The following is a 21,915-nucleotide window of genomic DNA, read 5'->3' on the forward strand; positions in this document are numbered from 1 at the left end:
AAGTCCTTGTGTAGAATCTCTTTAGTTGGCAGTTGTGAGGTGAGGCAAATAGATCCATGTCCAGGCATCCCCATTTCCTTGTTACCATGCTGAAGACTTGTGGATCCAATTTCCACTCGTGGGGATCCATGAGGTTTCTGCTTAGTTCATCTGCCAGAGTATTTATCTTTCCTGGCAGGAATTGTGCCTGCAGATGTACTTGGTAAGTCAATGCTGTGTCCCACAAAGTCATGGCTAGTCTGCAAAGGGATAAGAATGAGTGCCTCCCTGCTTGTTTATATACCACATGACAGTGGTATTGTCTGTCTTTATCAGTAGTTGTCCCGGATGAAGTAGGTCCTTGAAGGCTGTCAGGGTATTTGGACAGCTAGCATCTCTTTTTGATTGATATGCAGATGCATTTGGTTTGCGGACCATGTGCCTTGAATACATCTTCCTGCCATATGGGCTCCCCAGGCATAATCCAATACATCCGTGGTTGTTTGTGTGGCTGGGGATACACTGAATGGCTGTCCCTTGTTCTGGTGACAGGCCTTCACCCACCATCGAAACTCCTGTTGCAGGCAGAGAATGAGAGTAACTATTGTTTCCAGGCTGTGGCAATGTTGAGTCCAAACACTTTTTAGGTACCACTGAAGTTTCCTCATATGCAGTCTTGCATATGGAATTAGTAGAATGCAGGATGCCATGAAGCCCAAAGCCTGCATAATTATTCTGGCCGATAACTGGGCCTTTGTTGCCAACAGTTTGAAATAGGTAGTCAGTTGCCTTTGTTTGTCTGCCGTGAGATAAGCCATCTGGGCAGTTGTATTTAAGCTTGCACCCAGGAATATTATCTCGTGGGAGGGTACTAGTTTTGATTACTGTTCGTTGACTGTGTACCCTAGGCATGGTAGTAATCTCTTTACAAACACCAGATGCTGTAAAAGAATGTCCTTGTTCTCTGCTTGAATGAGGCAGTCGTCCAAGTAAGGATATATTTGTATTCCTCTTTGTCTGCAGTATGCAATTACTGGTGCCAGGCACTTTGTGAAGACCCTGGGCGCAGTAGATAAGCCAAAGGGCAGTGCAGAGAATTGGTAGTGCATTGAGCCAGCTTTGAATCTGAAGAATCTTCTGCATGTTTGTCCGATTGGGACATGCAGGTATGCCTCTTTTAGATCTAAAGTCACAAGCCAAGCCTTCTTGCCCAACATGGGCAGAAGCTGCTGTAGAGTCAACATTTTGAATTTTGGAATATCCAGATATGTGTTTAGAATAGATAGGTCCAGTATTGGTCTCTAGGCTTTGTCCTTTCTGGGTACCAAGAACAGTCTTGAATAGAATCCTTGTCCCTGCTCTTGCTCTGGTACTTGTTGAATGGCCCTCATGTCCATGAGGGATGAGACTTGTTTTTGTGCCACTGCCCATTGATGTTTTGGCAAGTCTGGCCAACCGTTTGCCCTTAGCAGGGTATGAAAGTGAAACTTGTAGCCTTGTGACACCATGTTTAAGACCCATTTGTCCTGGGTTACTATGTGCCAGTTTTGAGAAAAAAGTGCTAGTTTTCCCCCTAAAGGTGCTGCCAGAAGATAAGTGCTTGGCACAGGCAGCGGGAAGTCATTGGGACTGTTTCCTGTATGGCTGTGATTTGTCTTCTCCAGTTTTGGAGGTAGAAGCACCCCATTGTTTAGACCTGTACGAACCTTGAGGCTGGGATCTGCCTCTAGGGTGTCTGTATCTGCCCCTTTGTGGCCTGTCTGACACTGGAAAGGACCAATTCTTTGTAGGCCAGTGTCTGCTAAATCGTGGTGGCTATACCTGTAAGAAATCATTGACTGTTTGCATAGATTTAGCTTTGTCCTCCATTTTCTTTAACACCTCTTCTGCTTTAACACCAAACAAAGCATCATGCTGTAATGGAGCATCTAATAATTTTGCTTTAACATGATCAGGTAGATTTTGTTCCTTTAACCAAACATGCCTCCTAATGACAGAACCCGTAACTACGGCCCTCTGCAGGAGGCCTCCAGATAATCAAAACCACATTGCAAAGTATGCTTTCCAACTTGTTCAGCTGCATGCAATAAATCCTGCATTTCTTTGTTTTCTGCACATTCAGAATTTATCAACATTTTCTGTTTAAGCAGTGACATAATATATTGCTGATATTTGAGCATATGAAACTGACAATTTAAAGCCCTTATAGCCAAGGTAGCAGAAGTGTAAATCTTTTTTCCCCATCTGTCCAGTGCCCTAGAATCCCTGTCAGAGGGAGTGGGGTTTTTTGCAGTGGAAGCCTTGACACCTCTGGGACCCTGATAAGACAGTTTCTGGGTCAGCAGCAGGGTTTTTGAAAAGGAATTTATGAGAGTCAGGAACCCTGTAGTACCTGTCCGGTTTAACAGGAGCTGGAGGTAAGGAGTCAGGGGTCAGACTGGACTCTGAAAATACATCTACAATGTCTAACACAGCTGGAATAGCTAGGGGCCTGTGTTGTGGTAGTAAAAGGAAGTCTCTGAGCCTTTTCTTAGATTCTGAATAATCTTGGCTCTCCCAGTGGAAATGCTCCCTCATGGTATGTAAAGTTTCCCCAAAAGAATAATCCTCAGGAGGAGAGGCTGAAGGGATAGATTCTTCATCAGAATCCTCACAGGGAGGAAGAGAGTATTCCTGATCAGAAGAGGAATCAGATGAAATGGAAACCTGATCTGAAGATTCATATTCTGTCTCTTGCCTAGGCCTCTTATCAGGAGGGGGATGGGAACCCCTGATCAAAGTAATTAGGTCTTCGGACATTTTGAGCATCTGTTTTTTAGGCATGGAGGCCTGCCCATGAGGCTGTTGTACTTGTTTCTTTGTCTTTAAAGGTGTTTTAGTCTTTGCCTTTGAAGCTGAAGTCGTTTTAACATATAACTGAGTAGGTCTGAAAACACCCTCAGAAGCCGATGCCTACTCAGCGGCTCCGGACCCATCTGAGGGCATAGGTTCCGAAGGTCCAATACCTTGAGCTTCCAGCGGCTTGGTCGACTCCACGTGGGTGTCGGTAGCAGCCTGCGAGTCTAAAGTAGCGGTTGTCAGGGGCCGCGAAGGCACCTCACTGAGAACCGGCGACTGGCTTAGAAGAAGCCTCGTCGTTGGTTTTGGACCTCAGATGCCTGTCCATTTCTTTGTGTTTCTTGTGAATTCCGGTAGTTGGATGGCTATCTGACGACATTGTATAGTTAAATCTTCTGCCAAAATAGTGACATGCAAAATCGTACCGACGCTTAATAGTGCGTTGGTTAAATTTAGTACAAAACCGACAACTAGCAACATCGTGGTCAGGGCCTAGGCAAGGAATACAGTAAGAATGAAAGTCCTTATGAGGTATTTGCTTCCCACAAGAAATACAATTATTAACTTTTTCTGACATCGGTCTGGAGCAAGAAAATAGTTTCCCCAATGGGGTACTTAGCTTTTAGTGAAGACTTCGGATCTGAAATTCGAACACGAAAACCTCAGGAGTCGGCCGACCGGCACTTGCGAACTGCTTTTGCTTCGGGCACCACGCGGCAAGAAAGACTGAAGAAAATGGCGTCGGCTGCATCATTTATACCCCTGGCGCACTGTCGTCAGGGAGGAGGCGACAGCAACTGATGCCGGACCTAGACTTTGGAATTCAGGCCGACTGAGGGTAGCCTGCCAGCAGGCTAACCCAATTGTAATGACTGCAACAGTGAAACATGAAGAACATCACATTCCAGATAAATTCTAACCACAGCCAATGCACTACACTCATTATTTTCAATCACCCTGAAACTGATTTTTAAAGTACTATCACCTGCTTAGCTAATTTACATACAAGCCATTTGCATTACTCTTTCTACCCACTAGAATTGCTATTCTTAACTTTTAAGAAAGTGTTTATAATGTTTTTTTTAGTTTAACTGCTGGTCACCTTCTAGTTAGTAATGGTACTAAATGTGCTCCAGATGCTTTTCTCATACTGTATTCCTGCCATTAAATTGGAAACTGCAACTCATTCTGTGCATATAAAACAGTAGCCAAGGGAAAAAAAAATGGCTGAGGGTGAAAGGGCTGATTATTTAACTCAATCCCTCCAGTAGAGCTCTTTTGAGTGTGTACCTTTAACTCCTAGTGGGCGTGGCTTCAACATTTAAAAATTGAAGTTATCACCTTACATTTTTAACAAATACCCATTGACAGAGGTCATATATTAATACAATTGTGTTTGCTATCATGTATGCTTCAAGATAAAATTTTCCGATACCTTGTATGTAACATGGTTTTGGAATTATTAATGCGAATATGAACAGGCAATATTTGACGCCTAGAGGAGCAGTAGGGTGTAACTGCAGAAACGCCTGGAGATGTCACTCGGCTGTAGTCCAGTTAACTGGCTTTTGATACTTCAAATCAGAAGAAAAACTCTGGCATTAAAAAACACTGCGTGTTTTGAAACAAAACTAAATTAAGTTGTTCTGTCTGAAGTCAGCCTGAAAATTTATGCAAGCTTCTCAAGCTGCACCTCAAGCCAGTATGCAATCAAGCGTCCAGACCACCACTTTATTTTCTTTCTACAATAGCACCATCAAAATGGAAGATATTTATTTTCTGGTATACTCTAGCAACTTTGAAATTTAAAACTAAAGAAAGACGTTCTTACAGTTCTTCCACCTGATGTGCTTCTTTTATTTTGAAGAAATCTGATAAACTGCAACAGAAGGGGATGTGTCAAGACTTCTTGTACCTTTTCAGTGCACAGCTAAACAATCTGTAGGAGGTGATCAGAGCCTGCAAAACTTTTCTGCACATTTTTTCTGGTAATTTTTTTACTACAAACATACACAACTGAAACTTAAGTAACTGTAGCAGTCAACTACATATCACAGCAGTATGTCCAAGAGCAGCAGCTGCCAACATACCATTCTTCAGGCTTTGGGTAGACTGTATGCCGTAGCGCATTATCAGGATCGTACTCAAAGCAAACGCCAGTTGTGGGGTTCCACTTCGCATGTTCTTTTCCAAACCCCTTTTTAGCATATGCTCGAAGTCTGAGTTCCTGACCTTTCCGCAGCTTTACAATAAGAATATCTAAAAATGGGAAGAAGATAATTAAAACTGAATCTTAAGACGTGCTTATTTTAGTAACTACACAAGTTAGGCAATGAATATACAAGAATGAACGATACTTTCCTGACATTTAGAAGAAACGAAAATATTCAAGTCGACTTTGCATACACGTATTGATAATATTATACATAAATGCAAAGTGCGCGTGTGTGTGTCTGTGTGTGTGTGTGTGTGTGTGTGTGTGTGTGTGTGTGTGTGTGTGTGTCTAGCGAGTTAGATACAGAGACTCTGCATACCCTCATGAATGAAGGTTAACGTTAATCAGCTGACTACGGGTCTATATTAAAATCTTTAAGTCGGACAATATTGAATACGATATTGTCGACACAAGAATAGCAGAAGCGCACTACATCGAATGTTTAAATGGAAAATCTCTGTATGGGTAGATTTCCTTTTACTTCAATGTACTGCATTCTCAGAGTTGGTATATTTAAGTAGGGGGGGTGTGGGGGCACAGCCCCTCACATGGGGGATGCGGGGGGGCTTTCCCCCCTGCCTACACAATATTTAGTTTTTTTGTTGTTTTATTTAGCATTTTTTTAGGTTTCAATGGTTTAAGACTTCGATCACTAAAGTTCAATCTTTAGGGATTCGAAATTTTAAACCTTCGAGATTATAATATAGACCCGCTGACTACAAGGTGGTGAGCAGTCTGATATAACCATAGAGAACCTCTCTCCAGTTAAAGGAGGACAGCACTACTGAAGTGACACTAAAGAAATTTTCCACTGTATTATATTGTCAACTTGCAAAAAGAAATATGAAGCATGTATCTCACCAATGTTTATTACACCACAGGGCACTAAGCTGCGCTTACTTAGTTGATGGCTATGTGGACACAGACACAAAAGGTGAAATACCTATCACAATATTTGATCTTCCAGACCACCACATTTAGAAAATTTACACTGTCAATTTCCATCAGTTCACCATGCATATGGAAAATGACAGTGACAGTCAGACTGGAGGATAGGTCCCCTCCTTCTACATGTACCAACCCCATGGAAAGCCAATGGCCAATCTGACATGCAGAATGTAACAATTAAAATTATACACAAAGCAGACTGACAATTCTAATAAAGGCAGTTCCCGGATTATGGACATCTGACATGCAGACAACCCATAGATACGAACAGGCTGACGCAATGTCAGAAATAATGTTGAAATAAATAAAGAACTGTGTAAAGTTGCCCAAATTTTACCTGAATGAATTCTGTGCTGCTTTCCTTCTCTGTTTTCCACGTTCATGAAACTGTTTGCAAGTCTTGCTAGAGAGTTACTTCCGCCTTCCTAGAGAACAAGAGATCTGACTGGTTAAGAGACTGCTGCGTTGGTGATCTGATTGGTCAAGACTGCTGGCTTGTACAGTACACAGTATTGAAGCAATTACCGTACTGTACAGTAGAATGGGCAAATGACAACGCAGCTCACTAGGGTCTAGGAGACAGAGGTCTGGTATAGGTCTGAAAGTTCAGGAAAGAGTGAAAAACATTAGTTGGTGATGCCTGTAGAGGTAAGCTTAACAGTTTTTGAACATTCTACTGTACTGTATTGCATTTTTTGGTACTATTATTTGGATAAAACAAGGGAATGTTTGGAAAATACTGCTTTACATCAGCTGAATTGAAATGTTAATTAGATGTAGACAGTGGTAGTACTGACCAATCAGACCTGAGAAGTGTCTGGCTGCAGACTCCAGTACTGTACGTGTATCCTATGGAGCTCCCTTTAGTACTCTGCTGTACTGCAGCCAGACACTTTTGTGAACTTCAGCACTGGTGACATCGTGACCCATGCCTCCAAAACATAAATTCGAGGCACGTGCTGGTGATGTGCCAAAGAAAAGGAAAGCAATCACCCCGGAAAATAAAGTGGACATAATAAAGAGATGCGAGAGGAGGAAGCACCATCTGTCATTGGAAAGGCATTAGGCTACAGCCGGTCAAAGATTGGAACAATTTTAAAAGACAAAGCAAGAATAATGAATCATGTGAAAGGCCATGCCCCGATGAAAGCTAAGATTACAAAGCAATGCAGTGGTTTAATTCTTGAGATGAAATGGCTACTGCTAATTTGGATCGAAGACCAAACTCAGATGAATATCCCCATTAGACTTTTATTCCTGTAAGAAAAAGGCTTGAAGCCTTTTCAATGATTTAAAAGCTGCTTGAGCAAGCATGTGCAGGGGGGAGTGGTGAACAACTGTTTGCGAGTAGGGGCTGGTTCCATCGTTTTAAAATGAGAGCTAATTTACATAACATTAAAACTCAAGGTGAAGCGGCAAGTGCCGATGCAAGTGTTGCAAGGGATTTTCCTAAAATGTTGGAAAAAATTATTGAAGAGGGAGGTTATTTGCCAGACCAAATATCTAATGTAGACATCACTGGCTTATTTTGGAAGAAAATGCCTGAAAGGACCTACATTTCAAAACAGAAAAAAAGTACAGTAGGGCATAAGGCAGCAAAAGATAGGCTAATAATATTGCTTGGGGGTAACGCTTCTGGTGATTTTTCCTTTCGAAATTCTCCTTCTACTTGACAATGCACCTGGACATCCACACAGTTTGGATGACTTCCACTCCAATGTAAAGGTTGTATTTTTATGCCCAACACCACATCGCTACTTCACCAATGGATCAGGGAATAATAGCCTCATTTAAGGCCTATTATCTACAGCGGACCTTCTCACAAGCTGTCAAGGATACTCAAGATAATGCGATGACCTTAAAGGAGTTCTGGAAGAATTATAACATCTATGATGCCATCAAAAATATTGCTGATTCTTGAGATGACGTAAAGCAGTCAAATATGAAAGGAGTGTAGAACAAATTGTGTCCACAACTTGCACCCGCTTTACAGGCTTTTACAGATGACATTGCTGAAGCCAGGCAAGTTGTGGTTGATACTGGTAATCAACTGCAGTTAGTCATCACTGACATGGATGTCACAAAGTTACTTGACTTCCATGGCAAAGAACTGACACATGAAGACCTTACGAAACTGGAGCAGCAGAAAATAGCATTTGAGAAAGAAAAAGTACAGTTTTGTACCTACCATAAATGTAGATGTTCGAAGATCCACATTGCTGCAGTCATAACCTGTGGGGTAGTCCGCTGTCCTCGGTCGGCCCGAATACCAAAGTGTTAGGCTGGCGTCGGTCATGGTCGCTCAGATCTGACGTCAGTACGCCGTGGTACTAAAGCGCATGACCGACACCATATCCTCAGTCTTTCTTGCCCCAGATGTCAGAAGGCCTTAAAAAGAAAGGCCATAGCCGAAAAATACCCAATCACCAAAATAGCAACAAAAGATACACCACAAACCACACAGCCACCCCAAACTACAGAGGGGAAGGAGGGAGGGTAAATTGGACTGCAGCAATGTGGATCTTCGAACATCTACATTTATGGTAGGTACAAAACTGTACTATGTTCTTCATCTCACATTGCTGCAGTCATAACCTGTGGGTAGAATCCCAAAGCAAAAGGTAATGGGAGGTTGGTATAATCAGATAGCATTAGGAGCTGCTAACATGCCCTGTAATACTGCAGTGGCAAACCCAGCCCTAGATTTGGAATAAATAGGAAGATGGTAATGCTTAGAAAAAGTGTGCACTGGACTCCAGGTAGCTGCCTCCAAAATATCCTTAGTAGCCACTCCCCTTAAAAAAGCAGTAGAAGTGGCAATAGCCCTAGTGGAATGAGGTCTGATTCCAGCCGGAACCTCCTTACCATGATGAGAATAACAGAAGGCAATGCAATGCCCAATCCACTTAGAAATAGTTTGTTTTGTAACAGGCTTTCCTTGAGATCCCAAGGCAAAAGAAATGAATAACTGTTGGGACTGCCTGAACCCTTTAGTTCTGCTCAAATAATAACGTAACTGCCTGTGAATGTCCAAAGAATGCAAAATTTTCTCCCCCTTATTTTGGGGATCAGCATAAAATGTAGGCAGATGAATAGATTGGTTTAAGGCCACATTAGAAACAACTTTAGGCATAAAAGTAGGATTAGTACGTAGTGAGACCCTATCCTTATGGAATATCAGGAAGGGTTCAACTGCCATTAGAGCCTGTAATTCAGATACCCTTCTAGCAGACATAATGGCCAACAAAAAAGCAGTCTTCCAAGACAAAAACTTCAACTCTGAAGTAGCTGCAGGTTCAAAAGGAGATAAAGTGAGCTTTTCCAACACAAAATTGAGATCCCAGGAAGGAGTAGGAGCTCTACGTGGGGGTCTTATGTTCTTTGCCCCTCTAAGAAATTGCTTGAACAAAGGGTGAGAGAATAATGGTGGGTCACAGTCATAGTGAGCAGAAATGGCTGCAGCATGAACTTTTACAGAGGAGAAAGACAAACCCTTGTCTAATAATTCTGTAAGATACTGAAGTGAAACACTCAAATTAGGCACTGAAACATCAAAGCTTTTGTTTCGCTCCAAAGAAAAATCTCCTCCATTTATCAGCATAAACTTTCCTTGTACTAGGCCGTCTGGCCTCCAAAATGACATTCAAAACTTGTTGAGGAAGCTGCGACCCCCCAGGGTCTAAAACAGAATACGCCAGGCTGTCAGATGTAGGGACTGAACCCTGACATTGCGGAAATGATTGCTTGCCTGGGACAAAAGGTTTGGAATTAATGGCAAAGGCCAAGGAGGCTCCCGTACTAAAGTCCTCAGCAGAGGGTACCAGTGCTGCCGTGGCCAATCTGGAGCTATCAGAATCATGCAAGGCTTGTCCTGCCTGACCTTCAGGAGCACCTTGGGAAGGAGAGGCAGAGGAGGGAAGGCATAAACGTGAAGGTTGTTCCAACTGAATGATAGAGCATCTACTTTCCAAGTTTTTGGGTGAAACAGCTTTGTGCAAAACTTTGGCAGTTGGTAATTCAGTGGAGAAGCGAACAGATCTATGTCTGGAGTCCCCCATGCCACCGTCAACTGTTGAAAAACATGAGGATCCAATTTCCACTCGTGGGGATCCACCATCTGTCTGCTCAAAACATCTGCTAAGAAGTTCTGTGCCCCTGGCAGAAACCTTGCCTGAAGGGTGAGGTGCAAACTGAGAGAAGTCTCCCATAAAATCATAGCTTGTCTGCAAAGAGGGTATGAATGGGTACCCCCCTGCTTGTTGATGTACCACATGACTGTTGTGTTGTCTGTCTGAATCAACACTTGTCCTGGGCGAAGTAAATCCTTGAAAGCCATCAGAGCAAATTGGACTGCTAACATCTCCTTCATGTTGATATGCAAATGTTGAAGTCTGGCAGGCCACGTGTCTTGAACCCATTTTCCATTGAAGTGTGCTCCCCAAGCCATGTCTGAGGCATCTGTCGTTAAGATCTGACTCGCCTCTGGTCGGGTCACAGAGAGTCCCTTGTTTAGGTGACATTCCTGAGCCCACCACAAAAATTCCCTTTGGATGCAAGGTATCATCTGAATGACAGTGTCCAAATCGTGGCAGTGTTGAGTCCATATGCTTTTGAGATACCATTGTAGCTTCCTCATATGCAGTTTGGCATTGGGAAGCACCAGAATACAAGATGCCATGAACCCCAAGGCTTGAAGGACTGTCCTTGCAGTCAGCCTGGACCGTAGAGCCAATTGTTGGAAGTAAAGGGTAAGATTTCTTTGTTTGTCCGGGGTCAAAAATGCCATCTGAGAGGCTGTATTCAGTCTCACACCCAGAAAGCACATGTCCTGAGAGGGTACTACACTGGACTTTGTTTCGTTCACAGAATACCCTAGGCACCTTAATACTGCCATAACATATTGTAGATGGTGAAGTAGCTTGACTTTGTCTTGAGCCAGAATCAGGCAATCATCCAAATAAGGATAAATTTGTATTCCCCTTAACCTTAAGAAGGCTATTACCGGAGCCAGGACCTTTGTAAATACCCTGGGCGCAGTAGATAAGCCAAAGGGCAATGCAGAGAACTGATAATGTAAAGTCCCAGCCCGAAAGCGCAGGAACCTCCTGCAACTGGGCCTGATAGGAATGTGAAGATAAGCCTCTTTGAGATCCAGAGTTACCATCCAGTGATCCTTGCCTAAAAGAGGCAGAAGTTGTTGCAAAGTTAACATCTTGAATTTTGGGATGTCCAGGTATGTGTTGAGAATAGACAAATCCAGAATTGGCCTCCAAATGTTTCCCTTCTTTGGTACAAGAAACAGGCGAGAATAAAATCCTAGGCCTACTTCTGACGGAGGGACCTCCTGAATAGCCCCCATTTTTAGAAGTAAAGAAATCTGTGTGTGAGCCTCCACCTTTTGCTGAGAAGGAACGTCTGGCATGCCTTTGAAAGGAGGCAAGGTGTGAAAATAAAACTTGTAGCCTCGACCTATAATGTCCAACACCCATTTGTCCTGAGTGACTAAAAGCCAATTTTGCCTGAAGAGTGCCAACTTTCCTCCCAGAGGAGCTGCCAGACAGGAGGGATCTGGCAGCTGGAGATACAGGTCATTGGGTCTGTTTACAAAAAGGCTGGCCCCTGCACTCACCAGAAGATTGTGCAGGGGAACTCCACGTCCTAGGCCTAAAAGAACCTTGAGCCTGAGCTCTGCCCCTACCACGCCTAGATCTGCCCCTAGACTGTAAATCAGAAGAAGGATAAGCCCATCCCCTAGTAGGCCAATTTCTGCTAAACTTAGGGGGCTGCACCTGTAAAAAATCTTTAACTGTTTGCATAGACTTAGCTTTGTCTTCCATTTTCTTCAAAACTGATTCCACAGGTGAACCAAACAGAACTTCAGACTGAAGGGGAGCATCCAAAATTCGAGCTTTAACATGCTCTGACAAGTTCTGATCCTTAAGCCAGGCGTGCCTACGAATAACTGATCCAGTGGCAGCCACCCTGGAAGAGGCCTGAAGAGCATCGAAACCACACTGCAAAGAATGCTTACCCACCTGATCAGAGGCATGAACTAAATCCTGCAATTCCTTACACTCAATGCCCTCTGCCAGAGCATCCACCTTAGATTTCAACTGACTTAGGAGAAAATTCTGGTACTTCAGCATATGAAACTGACAATTCAAAGCCCTCATTGCTAGAGTGGAAGAGGTATATACTTTTTTACCCCACCTATCCAAAGCTCTAGAGTCTTTATCCATAGGAACTGGATTCTTTACAACAGAAGCCCTGACACCCTTAGGACCCTGGCTAATGGTTTCCGGGTCAGCTCTCGGGCTCTTATACAAATATTTATGAGCCTCAGGCACTCTGTAATACCTGTCTGGCTTGACCGGGGCTGGAGGCAAAGAATCAGGATTAAGGGAAGCTTCAGAGAAAACATCCTGAACAACATCCAAAACAGGGGGTATAGCCAAGGGCCTGTGCTGTGGTAAAAACAAAAATTCCCTAAGCCTCTTTCTAGAATCTGAGAAATCCTGACCTTCCCACTTAAAATGCTCTCTCATGGAATGCAGGGTTTCAGAAAAAGAAAAATCCTCTGGTGGGGAAGCAGAAGGAGTAGAATCCTCTGCATCCGAATCAGAAGAAGGAGGAAAATCCTGAATGTCTTCAGCCGAAGACTCCGAATAATCTGAGGAATGCTCCAATCCTTCCACCTCTGGCTCCACCCTAGGCCTCTTATCTGGAGGAGGTAAAGAACCCCTGATTAAGGTAATTAAATCTTCTGCCATTTTCAGCATATGCTTCTTAGGTACAGAACCTGCAGAACTAGGGCTGACGCCAGAGGAAGATAAACCAGGCCTGACCTTGGAAGGAACCTTAGAGACAGAAGTAGAAGGCCTAACCACCCTATGCAAAGAAGGGACTACAGAGACCGGAGAGGCCCCCTCAGCCTGCCCCGACTCCTGAGAGGCCACATCCTGCAAAACTAAAGGCTCCCCCTGAGACTCAGCTGAAACCTCGGCCGGATCCACAGATTCCACCGTAGTTTCTAAAGAACCGGCGTCCGTAACGGACGACTCATCCTGCTTGTACTTTAACAATTTTTCTTAACGCTTCTTAGCGGTAGCGGGCGTCGGAGGATCCGACGGCATATTGTAATTACACCGCTTACCGAAGACAAGCCTAGCACAATCTAACCTACGTTTAATGGTGCGCTTATTAAATCTAGCACAAAAGCGACACCCGACTACGTCGTGCTCAGGCCCCAAGCAAGGAATACAAAGAGTGGTAATCCCTATGAGGTATTTGTTTCCCACAAGAAATACAATTATTCACTTTTTCTGACATCCGGATTTAACTGAGGCAAGAAAAGACAAAAATATTTCCCCAACGGGGTACTTAGCCCAACTTGGTCTTCGGTCTGAAACTCAAAATACGAAAATTTCAGGACGCCGAACAGCACTTGCAAAACGCTGCTTCTGCTTCGGACCATGCGGCAAGAAAGACTGAGGATATGGCGTCGGTCATGTGCTTTAGTACCACGGCGTACTGACGTCAGATCTGAGCGACCATGACCGACGCCAGCCTAACACTTTGGTATTCGGGCCGACCGAGGACAGCGGACTACCCCACAGGTTATGACTGCAGCAATGTGAGATGAAGAACATCAGGGATGCAGAAACTCCAAAATCAAAAAAGTTTATCAAAGAGTTAGTTGAAGCCTTTCGTCTCATTGAAGCAGGAATGAGAAAGTTACAGAAGCAAGATCCTAATACAGAGAGGTTCACCCAAGTTTACTGTACAGTTACTAAGGGCCTCAGCTGCTATAAGGCCATTTATGACGAGAAAAGGAAAAGCTCTGTACAAACCTCCCTTGATGTCTACTTCAAGAAACTGACTCCAGTAGTAAACATCTTCTCTCCAGCAGCAGAATCAAACCCCGACTCTGCACCACCAGGCCCACTCTCCAACAAGTTCATAATTTTCTTTATCATCCAATTAATAAAGTTACTGAACTGTATCATAATGTTAACTCACAAATGGGCGTTAACCTTTACAATAATTACCTTTTCTTTTTTTTCCCATTGGAACTGTTTTAAGAAAGTACAGTTGTGTACACTTACCATAAATGTAGATGTTAGAGTGTATTCACTGTTGCAGTCCTAACATATGGGTTATCTGGTTCCCGGTATCCCTCAGTCGGCCCAAATAACAGAGTCCTCGGTATAGGCCATTGGCTGCCATTTCTGCAGTTTTTTCTTGCCTTAATTGTCAGGAGCAACCAAAAGAAGGCTAACCCAAGAAGGAAAAACCCTGGAAACATGCCATCTAAAAAATAAAAATACATAGTCTGTGCCTTAGGAAAAAAGGGGGAATGGAGGGAGGGAAACCAGGACTGCAACAGTGAATACACTTGAATGTCTACATTTATGGTAAGAGTACACAACTGTACTATGTTCTTCGTGTTTCACTGTTGCAGTCCTAACATATGGGTTGATTCCTAAAGCCCAGGAAAAGGACAAAGGGAGGAAGAGGAATCACAGATTACGGGTTGTTAAGAAGGCCCTGCAAAACTGCAGAGGCAAAACCAGCCCTGGATTTAGGAAACAAATGTAGATTATAATGCTTTGTGAAAGTATGGACAGAAGACCAAGTAGCTGCTTCTAGAATGTCCTTAGTAGGCACACCTCTCAAAAAAGCTGCAGAGGTAGAGGCTGCTCTAGTAGAATGGGTGCTAATACCCTGAGGGGGAACCTTCCCATGCTGCAGGCAACAAAAGTGAATACAATGAGCAATCCATTTGGAAATGGTTTGTTTCAAAATAGCTTTACCCTGAGCCCCAGGAGCAAAACTAAGAGCTGTTCAGATTTTTGAAAGGATTTAGTCCTGTTTAAGTAAAATCTCAGCTGTCTATGCACATCAAGAGAATGCAGAATCCTTTCCCCTTTATTCTGGGGATTATTGAAAAAGGTAGGCATGTGAACAGCCTGGTTAAGGGTCAGACTGAAGACCACCTTAGGCATAAAAGGAGGGATTAGTTCTCAGAGAAACCCGATCTGAATGAAAGGTTCTACTGCCATTAAGGCATGCAGCTCCGAAACCTTTCTGGCTGAAGTAATAGCCAAAAGAAAATCAGTCTTCCATGAGAGAAACTTCAAATCTGCAGAGACAGCTGGTTCAAAGGGAGGTAGTGCAAACTTTTCCAGGACAAAATTAAAATCCCAAGCAGGAGTAGCAGCTCTTCTGGGAGGTCTAAGATTGCTAGCTCCCCTCAGGAAATGCCTCATCAGGGGTGAGGAAGAAATGGGTTGCTCGAAAGGACAATAAGCAGAAATTGCTGAAGCATGAATTTTGATTGAAGAAAAGGAAAGTCCACCATTAAGCAAGCCTGCTAGGTAATCAAGAATGAGGGAAAGAGAAGGATGAGAAGAGTTTTCTCCTTTAGCCAGCATCCAAGAGCAAAATCTCTTCCATTTATCTGCATAGGATTTTCTGGTGCTAGGCCTCCTGGTCTCATGAAGAACTTCAACCACCTGTTGGGAAAGACTTAAAGTATTAGCCAGGCAGTTAAATGCAGAGTTTGAAGATGTGGATAAAGAAACTTTCCCCCTTCCTGAACCAACAGATCTGGTACCAGGGGAAGATGCCAAGGCTGAGCCTGGGAAAGGATGCAAAGAAGGGGATACCAATGCTGCCTGGGCCAATCTGGTGCTATAAGAATAGCCTTTGTTTTTTCGTCCCTTATCTTTAGCAGCACTCTGGGAAGAAGAGGCAGAGGAGGGAATGCATAAATTGAGAGCTGTGTCCATGGGAAGGACAACGCATCCACCCTCCAAGCTTTGTTGTGAAACTCCCTGGTGCAAAAGGTTGGAAGGAGATGATTGATGTGAGAGGAGAAAAGATCCACTTGTGGAATGCCCCAATGCTGAGTGATGCGATGGAAAATGACCTTTTTCAGTTGCCACTCGTGAGGATCCAGAATATGTCTGCTCAAATGATCCACCAAGAAGTTTAGCCTCCCTGGAAGATACTGGGCTACTAGATGCATATCCATGGAAGCTGCAGTCTCATGCTTTGTCTGCACAAGGGGTAAGAGCGAGTCCCCCCTGCTTGTTGATGCACCACATGACTGTGGTATTGTCTGTCCTGATCAGCAGAGTCCCAGGGTAGAGTAGGTCCTTGAAAGCCAGCAAGGCCTGCTGCACTGCCATCAATTCTTTTAAGTTTATTGCAGATGAATCTGATGGGTGCTCCAAGTCCCCTGTATGCCCTTGCCTTCCAGATGAGTCCCTCATGCATAATTTGAAGAGTCTGTGGTGAGAGTCTGGCTGGCAGGTGGTGGGTGGAAAGGCAGACCCTTGTTCTGAGGACAGGCTGTCGCCCACCAGAGAAACTTCATCTGTAGACAGGGAATCGGGGGGAAGAATCAAGTCTAAGTCCTGTGTGTATTGACACCAAAGGTTTTTGAGGTACCATTGAAGTTCTCATATGCAGCCTTGCATATGGGATCATCAGAATACAGGAAGCCATGAACCCCAGTGCTTACAGGAATTGCCTTGCAGAGAACTGGGTCATGCTTGCCAAGTTCTTGAAGTAAGCTGAAAGATCTTCTTGCTTCTCTTGAGGGAGGAATACCATCTGGGTGGCTGCATTCAGACTTGCTCCCAGTTAAACAATCTCCCTTGTAAGAACCAACAATGACTTCTTTTCGTTGAGAGTGTAACCCAAAGAGGTGAGAATGTTCTTCACAAAGTCCAAATCCTTTTTCTAGTTGTTCTGGGGAGTTTGCTTGAATGAGACAGTCATCTAGGTAAGGATACATTTGAATGTTTTTCTGCCTGCAAGAGGCAATGGCTGGAGTCAGGCACTTCTTAAAAACTCTGGGAGCAGTAGATAAGCCAAAGGGCAGTGCAGAGAATTGAAAGTGTTGCTCCCCAGCCCTGAAACGAAGGAACTGCCTGCAACTTTCCCTTATTGGGATGTGCAGATAAGCCTCCTTGTGATCCAAAGTTACCAGCCATGAATCCTTGCCCAGCATGGGTAGTAACTGTTGAAGAGTGAGCATCTTGAATTTGGGAATCACCAGAAAAGTGTTTAGAATAGATAGATCCAGAATAGGGCGCCAGGTGCCCCCCTTTATGGGTACCAGAAAAAGTCTGGAATAAAAACCTAGGCCTGCCTGATTTGCAGGAACTGGCTCTATAGCCCCCATAGTCAAGTAGAGAAGAAATTTGATTTTCTACCTCTGCCCTGAGAATTCTGGGTATGTCTGGGCACCCTTGTGGAACAGGGAAGGTGTGAAAATAAAACTTGTAACCTTGGTTTACTAAAGTGAGCACCCATTTATCATCTGCGATGGTAGGCCATACCTCTGCGAACCTGGCTAACCTTCCCCCCAAAGGAAGCCCAGGGCCCGCAGAGGTAGACACAAGAATGTCGGAGTCATTGAGAATGCTTGCTTTGGGAAACTGGCTTAGAACTCCCTGATTTAGAAGAAGAATGCCATTGTTTAGCTCTGTGAGGGGCAGAAGCCTGCCCTCTGGAAGATCTGAACCCCCTAGGCCTAGAGCGACCCTGCTTGCCAGGATGAGGGAAAGATCAGTTTTTAAAAGGATAATACCTACTTAACAGAGGAGGCTGAACCTGCAGGAAATCTTTTACAGCTTGCATAGATTTTGCCTTATCCTCCAAATTCTTCAGTACCTCCTCAGCCTTGTTACACCAAAAAGATTGTCTTTATGCAAACGAACATCCAGCAAAACAGGTTCAGAAAGAGGATGCTCCCTGAGCCAAGCATGCCTTCTGATAATGGAACCAGTGGCTGCTGCTCTGCAGGAAGCCTCCAAATTGTCAAAACCACAACGCAGTGAATGCTTATTAACTAGAGTGGCAGAATTCACTAAGTCTTGTAAGTCTTTGTTCTCTGACATGGAAGGAATATCCCCAAGTTTAGCCTTAATAGCCTCCAAAGTATGCTGCTGATATTTAAGCATGTGAAAAAGGCAATTCACAGATCTAATGGCAAGAGTTGCAGAGGTACAGACTGTTTTACCCCACCTGTCCAAGGTCCTAAACTCCTTATCAGAAGGTACAGGGTTTGTAGCAATAGTAGCCTTAACACCCTTGGGGCCTTGAGAAATAATCTCAGGATCAGCAGTAGGGTTTTTAAAAAGGAATTGATGAGAATCAGGAACCCTATAATACCTATCAGGTTTTCTGGGGGCAGGAGGAACAGAATTAGGAGTTAAAGAATTTTCCATGAAAACATCATCCACAACTTCCAAAACTGGAGGTATAGCCAGAGGCTTATGCTGTGGCAAATCCAAAAATTACCTGATTCTTTTCTTAGATTGAGGAAATTCCTGACATTCCCATTTAAACTGCTTCCTAAGAGTATTCAAAGTATCCCCAAAGAAAAATCTTCTGGAAGGGAGGCAGAAGGGATAGAGTCCTCAGCATCAGAATACTCAAAGCCAGAAAAAAGATGAGAATTTCCTTCTTCACCAGCAGAAATACTGGAAACCTCAGAATCTGAGACAGACAAAACATCAGGAGGCAATTCCCTAGCCCTCTTGGATGGGGGGGGGGGTGAGAGCCCCTAATCAGGGAAAGAAGATTATCAGCCATCTTAACCAACTGGGACTGAGGCACAGGAGGGGAGGCCGATGCCTGCTTGTGAGTAGATTTGCGGCTCAAAGGTTTGCTAGTAATCCGGAGGGATTCAGGGGGCCTAGCAACAGCAGAAGTCTGAACTAAGGTAGTTGGTCTGGTTCTGGTCTCATGTCGAAGAGGCGTCAGAAGCCAGTGCATGCATAGTGGTTCCGGACCCATCTGAGGTGGCGACAGGTGGCGGATCTGAAGACGAAATAGCAGCCTGACTCCGTAAAGGTCAAGCCAGAGGCCTGCGGCTGAAAATCTGTGGAATGCAGAGGCTGCGAAGGTGCCTCACTGACTACTGCTGGGCTGACGACTGGTGCGGCGTCAGCAGATGGTTAGGCCTGTCGCAGTCCTTGTCTTTGCATTTCCTAGGTATATCTGAAGTCGGAAGACCAGAAGACGCCATACTGACGAACTTAGGCCAGACTCCGAAATGCTTATACAAAATCTTAGCTCTACGGTGTATGGTATGCGGGTTAAAGGAAGCACAGAGATCGCAATTAGAGGCGTCGTGCTCAAGGCTCAAACAAGTTATACAATAGGAATGAAAATCACAGTGCGGAATCAGTTTTCCACAGGCAACGCAGTTAATAACTGTTTTCCACAGGCAAGACAGTTAAACCACAAAATCGCCAGACAAACTGTAGAAGACAAAAAATGCGAAGAAAGCACCCACACAATGTCCGATATCCCGCAACTACGATGTATCCAATAAGTGAAGATTTTCACAAATGCAGCGACTCTGGTCTTCAACGTTAGAACTTTAATTTATAAACAAGCACTTTCGGAAGGCTTTGTATCCTTCCTTCCTCAGACAAAACACTCAATTACAAATCATCTCTCCCTGATTTTATCTGTGATGTCATTAATTAATTAATTAATCATGGCCCTATTTAAGGGAGAGATGATTTGTAATTGAGTGTTTTGTCTGAGGAAGGAAAGATACAAAGCCTTCCGAAAGTGCCTGTTTATAAATTCAAGTTCTAACGTTGAAGACCAGAGTCGCTGCATTTGTGAAAATCTTCACTTATTGGATACATCGTAGTTGTGGGATATCGGACATTGTGTGGGTGCTTTCTTCGCATTTTTTGTCTTCTACAGGCAAGACAGTTATTAACTTTATCAGACATTCATTGAAGCAAGAAAAGGATCCCCCAATGGGGTACTTATCTGAGGGTATCTTCAACTTGGTAGTCAGAAAGCAAAAAGAAGGTAAATGGCCGACCGGCACTAGTGCGAATTGCATCTGCTTCGGGCTCCACAGCAAGAAAGACTGAGGGAATGGCGTTGGCTGCCTCCCTTTATACCCGACGTTCTGACATCAGTTTTACAGCCGACGTCATTTACAGAGGACTCTGGTATTCGGGCCGACTGAGGGCTACCGGGAGCCAGATAACCCATGTGTTAGGACTGCAACGGTGAAACACAAAGAACATCTGTTTCTTTATTGCTTGTTACAGTATGTACAGTACTGTAGTGAGTAAACATAGTTGTGGTACAGTAGTTATTACACTGTAGTTACAGTATTATTATTACTACAGTAATATGTCTAAGATTTTTTTATTTGGAAGTGTTTCTAAAGGGTTTTCGATGCAAAGAAAAGAAAAATAAATACTAGACTGAGACAAACATTTGCCTAAGTGACATTTAATAAGAACCATATGTGCATGTTTTGACCTGCATACAATTTTGACTTCGGGACAGACTAAAAAACTGATTTAGTCCTTAATCCGGGGACTCACTGTACTGACATCATCAGGAGTCTTAAGGAGGATCCCAAGAGCTGCTAAGATACACTAACTGGTCTAATACGGACATTAGTGGGAAGAGCTCACCAAATCACCCAATTTAGGAAAAGACTCTTTGCAGTGGGTAAATATTTTGATTCCCTACTCTGACATCAGTAGCTCGGCACAACTCCAAAACTTCTGCAACTTGTACACTTGGGGAGACACGTGTGTCTTACCAGTGCAAACGATAACATCATGCTCCATCTAGCAATACGGCCCCAGCATCAGCTCACAGTTCAGCTATCACTTACCAGGCAAGCTTGGCTGAAAGATACTGGCAAACAAGAAAATGCAACTATATGTTCCTTCCACATATAGGACATACATCTGCAGATGCTGGATGGTCAGGATATTCAAATACAAAAGAAAGATGGTCAGTAAGTTCCCAGTGCAAAGGGTGCTCTACCAGATCAGTCAATATGGTGAGTGTACATCTCCTACGACTTTGAAGAAATTGCTGGGAAGAATACTAAGCAACCTAGGAAACTTCACAGGAAGTCAAAGCCAGATGAAAAAATATAAGCTCAGAGGTAAAGTCAGAAATCAACCCCGAATCAAGTTGCCACAGGAGGCCCAACTTCTACATTCAAGGTACCAGCAATAATGCTTGCTGAAGGCATGAAATGATGAACGATGAACAATCACCTGCAGTAAAACGGTAAAAGAAACCGTGCTAAAACAGCACCTCTTTCATCCTTCTAGGTGTAGTCCTTGACAACAATTTTTAATGGGTAGTCTGTCTGCTGTAGCAACAGATAAAGCAAAATGCAATCCATCCAAGTGGTTAGAATTTACATACTGCAATCCCCTATCCTTGAGCAAATAAGTCAAATAACTGGTGTCTCTCAAGCTATGTACCATCTCTTAGTATAAGCCGACAAGTGCAACTCAAGAGAAGGAAGACCTCTCTCTCCCAAGATTTTGTACTCGGAAATAAGACAAGCAGTTGAAAGGACTGGTTTAAGGATAACAGTGAAATCGCACATGAGATGTAATGCAGCTTTATTTCAACTTTAAAGTGCTTAATCCTAACCTACATACTTTACATAAGGGCAGCAATATAAACAATGTACAAAATTCAGTGGGTTACAGATTAGTGCACTACTTAAAACAAGTGCAGTGTGATTAAACAGTCAAAAAAGCAATTACACTGCAGTTAAAATAAAAATATAATAGCCACAATCATAGCAACTGATGTAGACGTTACCTACCACACAGACAAACATGCTGGACTGGAGTCTTAACATAAGCTCATAAAAGCAAACTTCCTAGCACAGCCTGAATGTTCATATAGCAAAATTATTTTCAGCCCTTACTGCATAGATGATGCAGTTCAGCACAGAATCAAACAGACCAGAAAAATAGGTCAAGGTATTATGAATAAAGCTACCACCCTCTCAAAGGAACACAGTATGCTTCTTTTACTGTTTGTTCCTGTCAATGATCTGGCAATCATTCTAAAAGTTAGCAATGACCATGACATTTCCTTCCTGATCTTTGATTATT

General features: G+C 43.5%; 1 protein-coding gene across 1 annotated transcript in view; it reads right to left on the reverse strand.

The window, feature by feature from the left end:
- POLR2C (RNA polymerase II subunit C) overlaps window positions 1-21,915 on the reverse strand; it is a 455,631-nt gene that overhangs the window by 57,384 nt on the left and 376,332 nt on the right. The window contains exon 7 of the mRNA XM_044081501.1: window positions 4,908-5,076. Coding sequence (XP_043937436.1) covers window positions 4,908-5,076 — 169 coding nt within the window. The remainder of the gene's footprint in view (window positions 1-4,907; window positions 5,077-21,915) is intronic.

The sequence above is a fragment of the Protopterus annectens genome, chromosome 8.part0 (genome assembly GCF_019279795.1).
Source record: "Protopterus annectens isolate FY-2018-M chromosome 8.part0, PAN1.0, whole genome shotgun sequence".
NCBI lineage: Eukaryota > Metazoa > Chordata > Ceratodontiformes > Protopteridae > Protopterus > Protopterus annectens.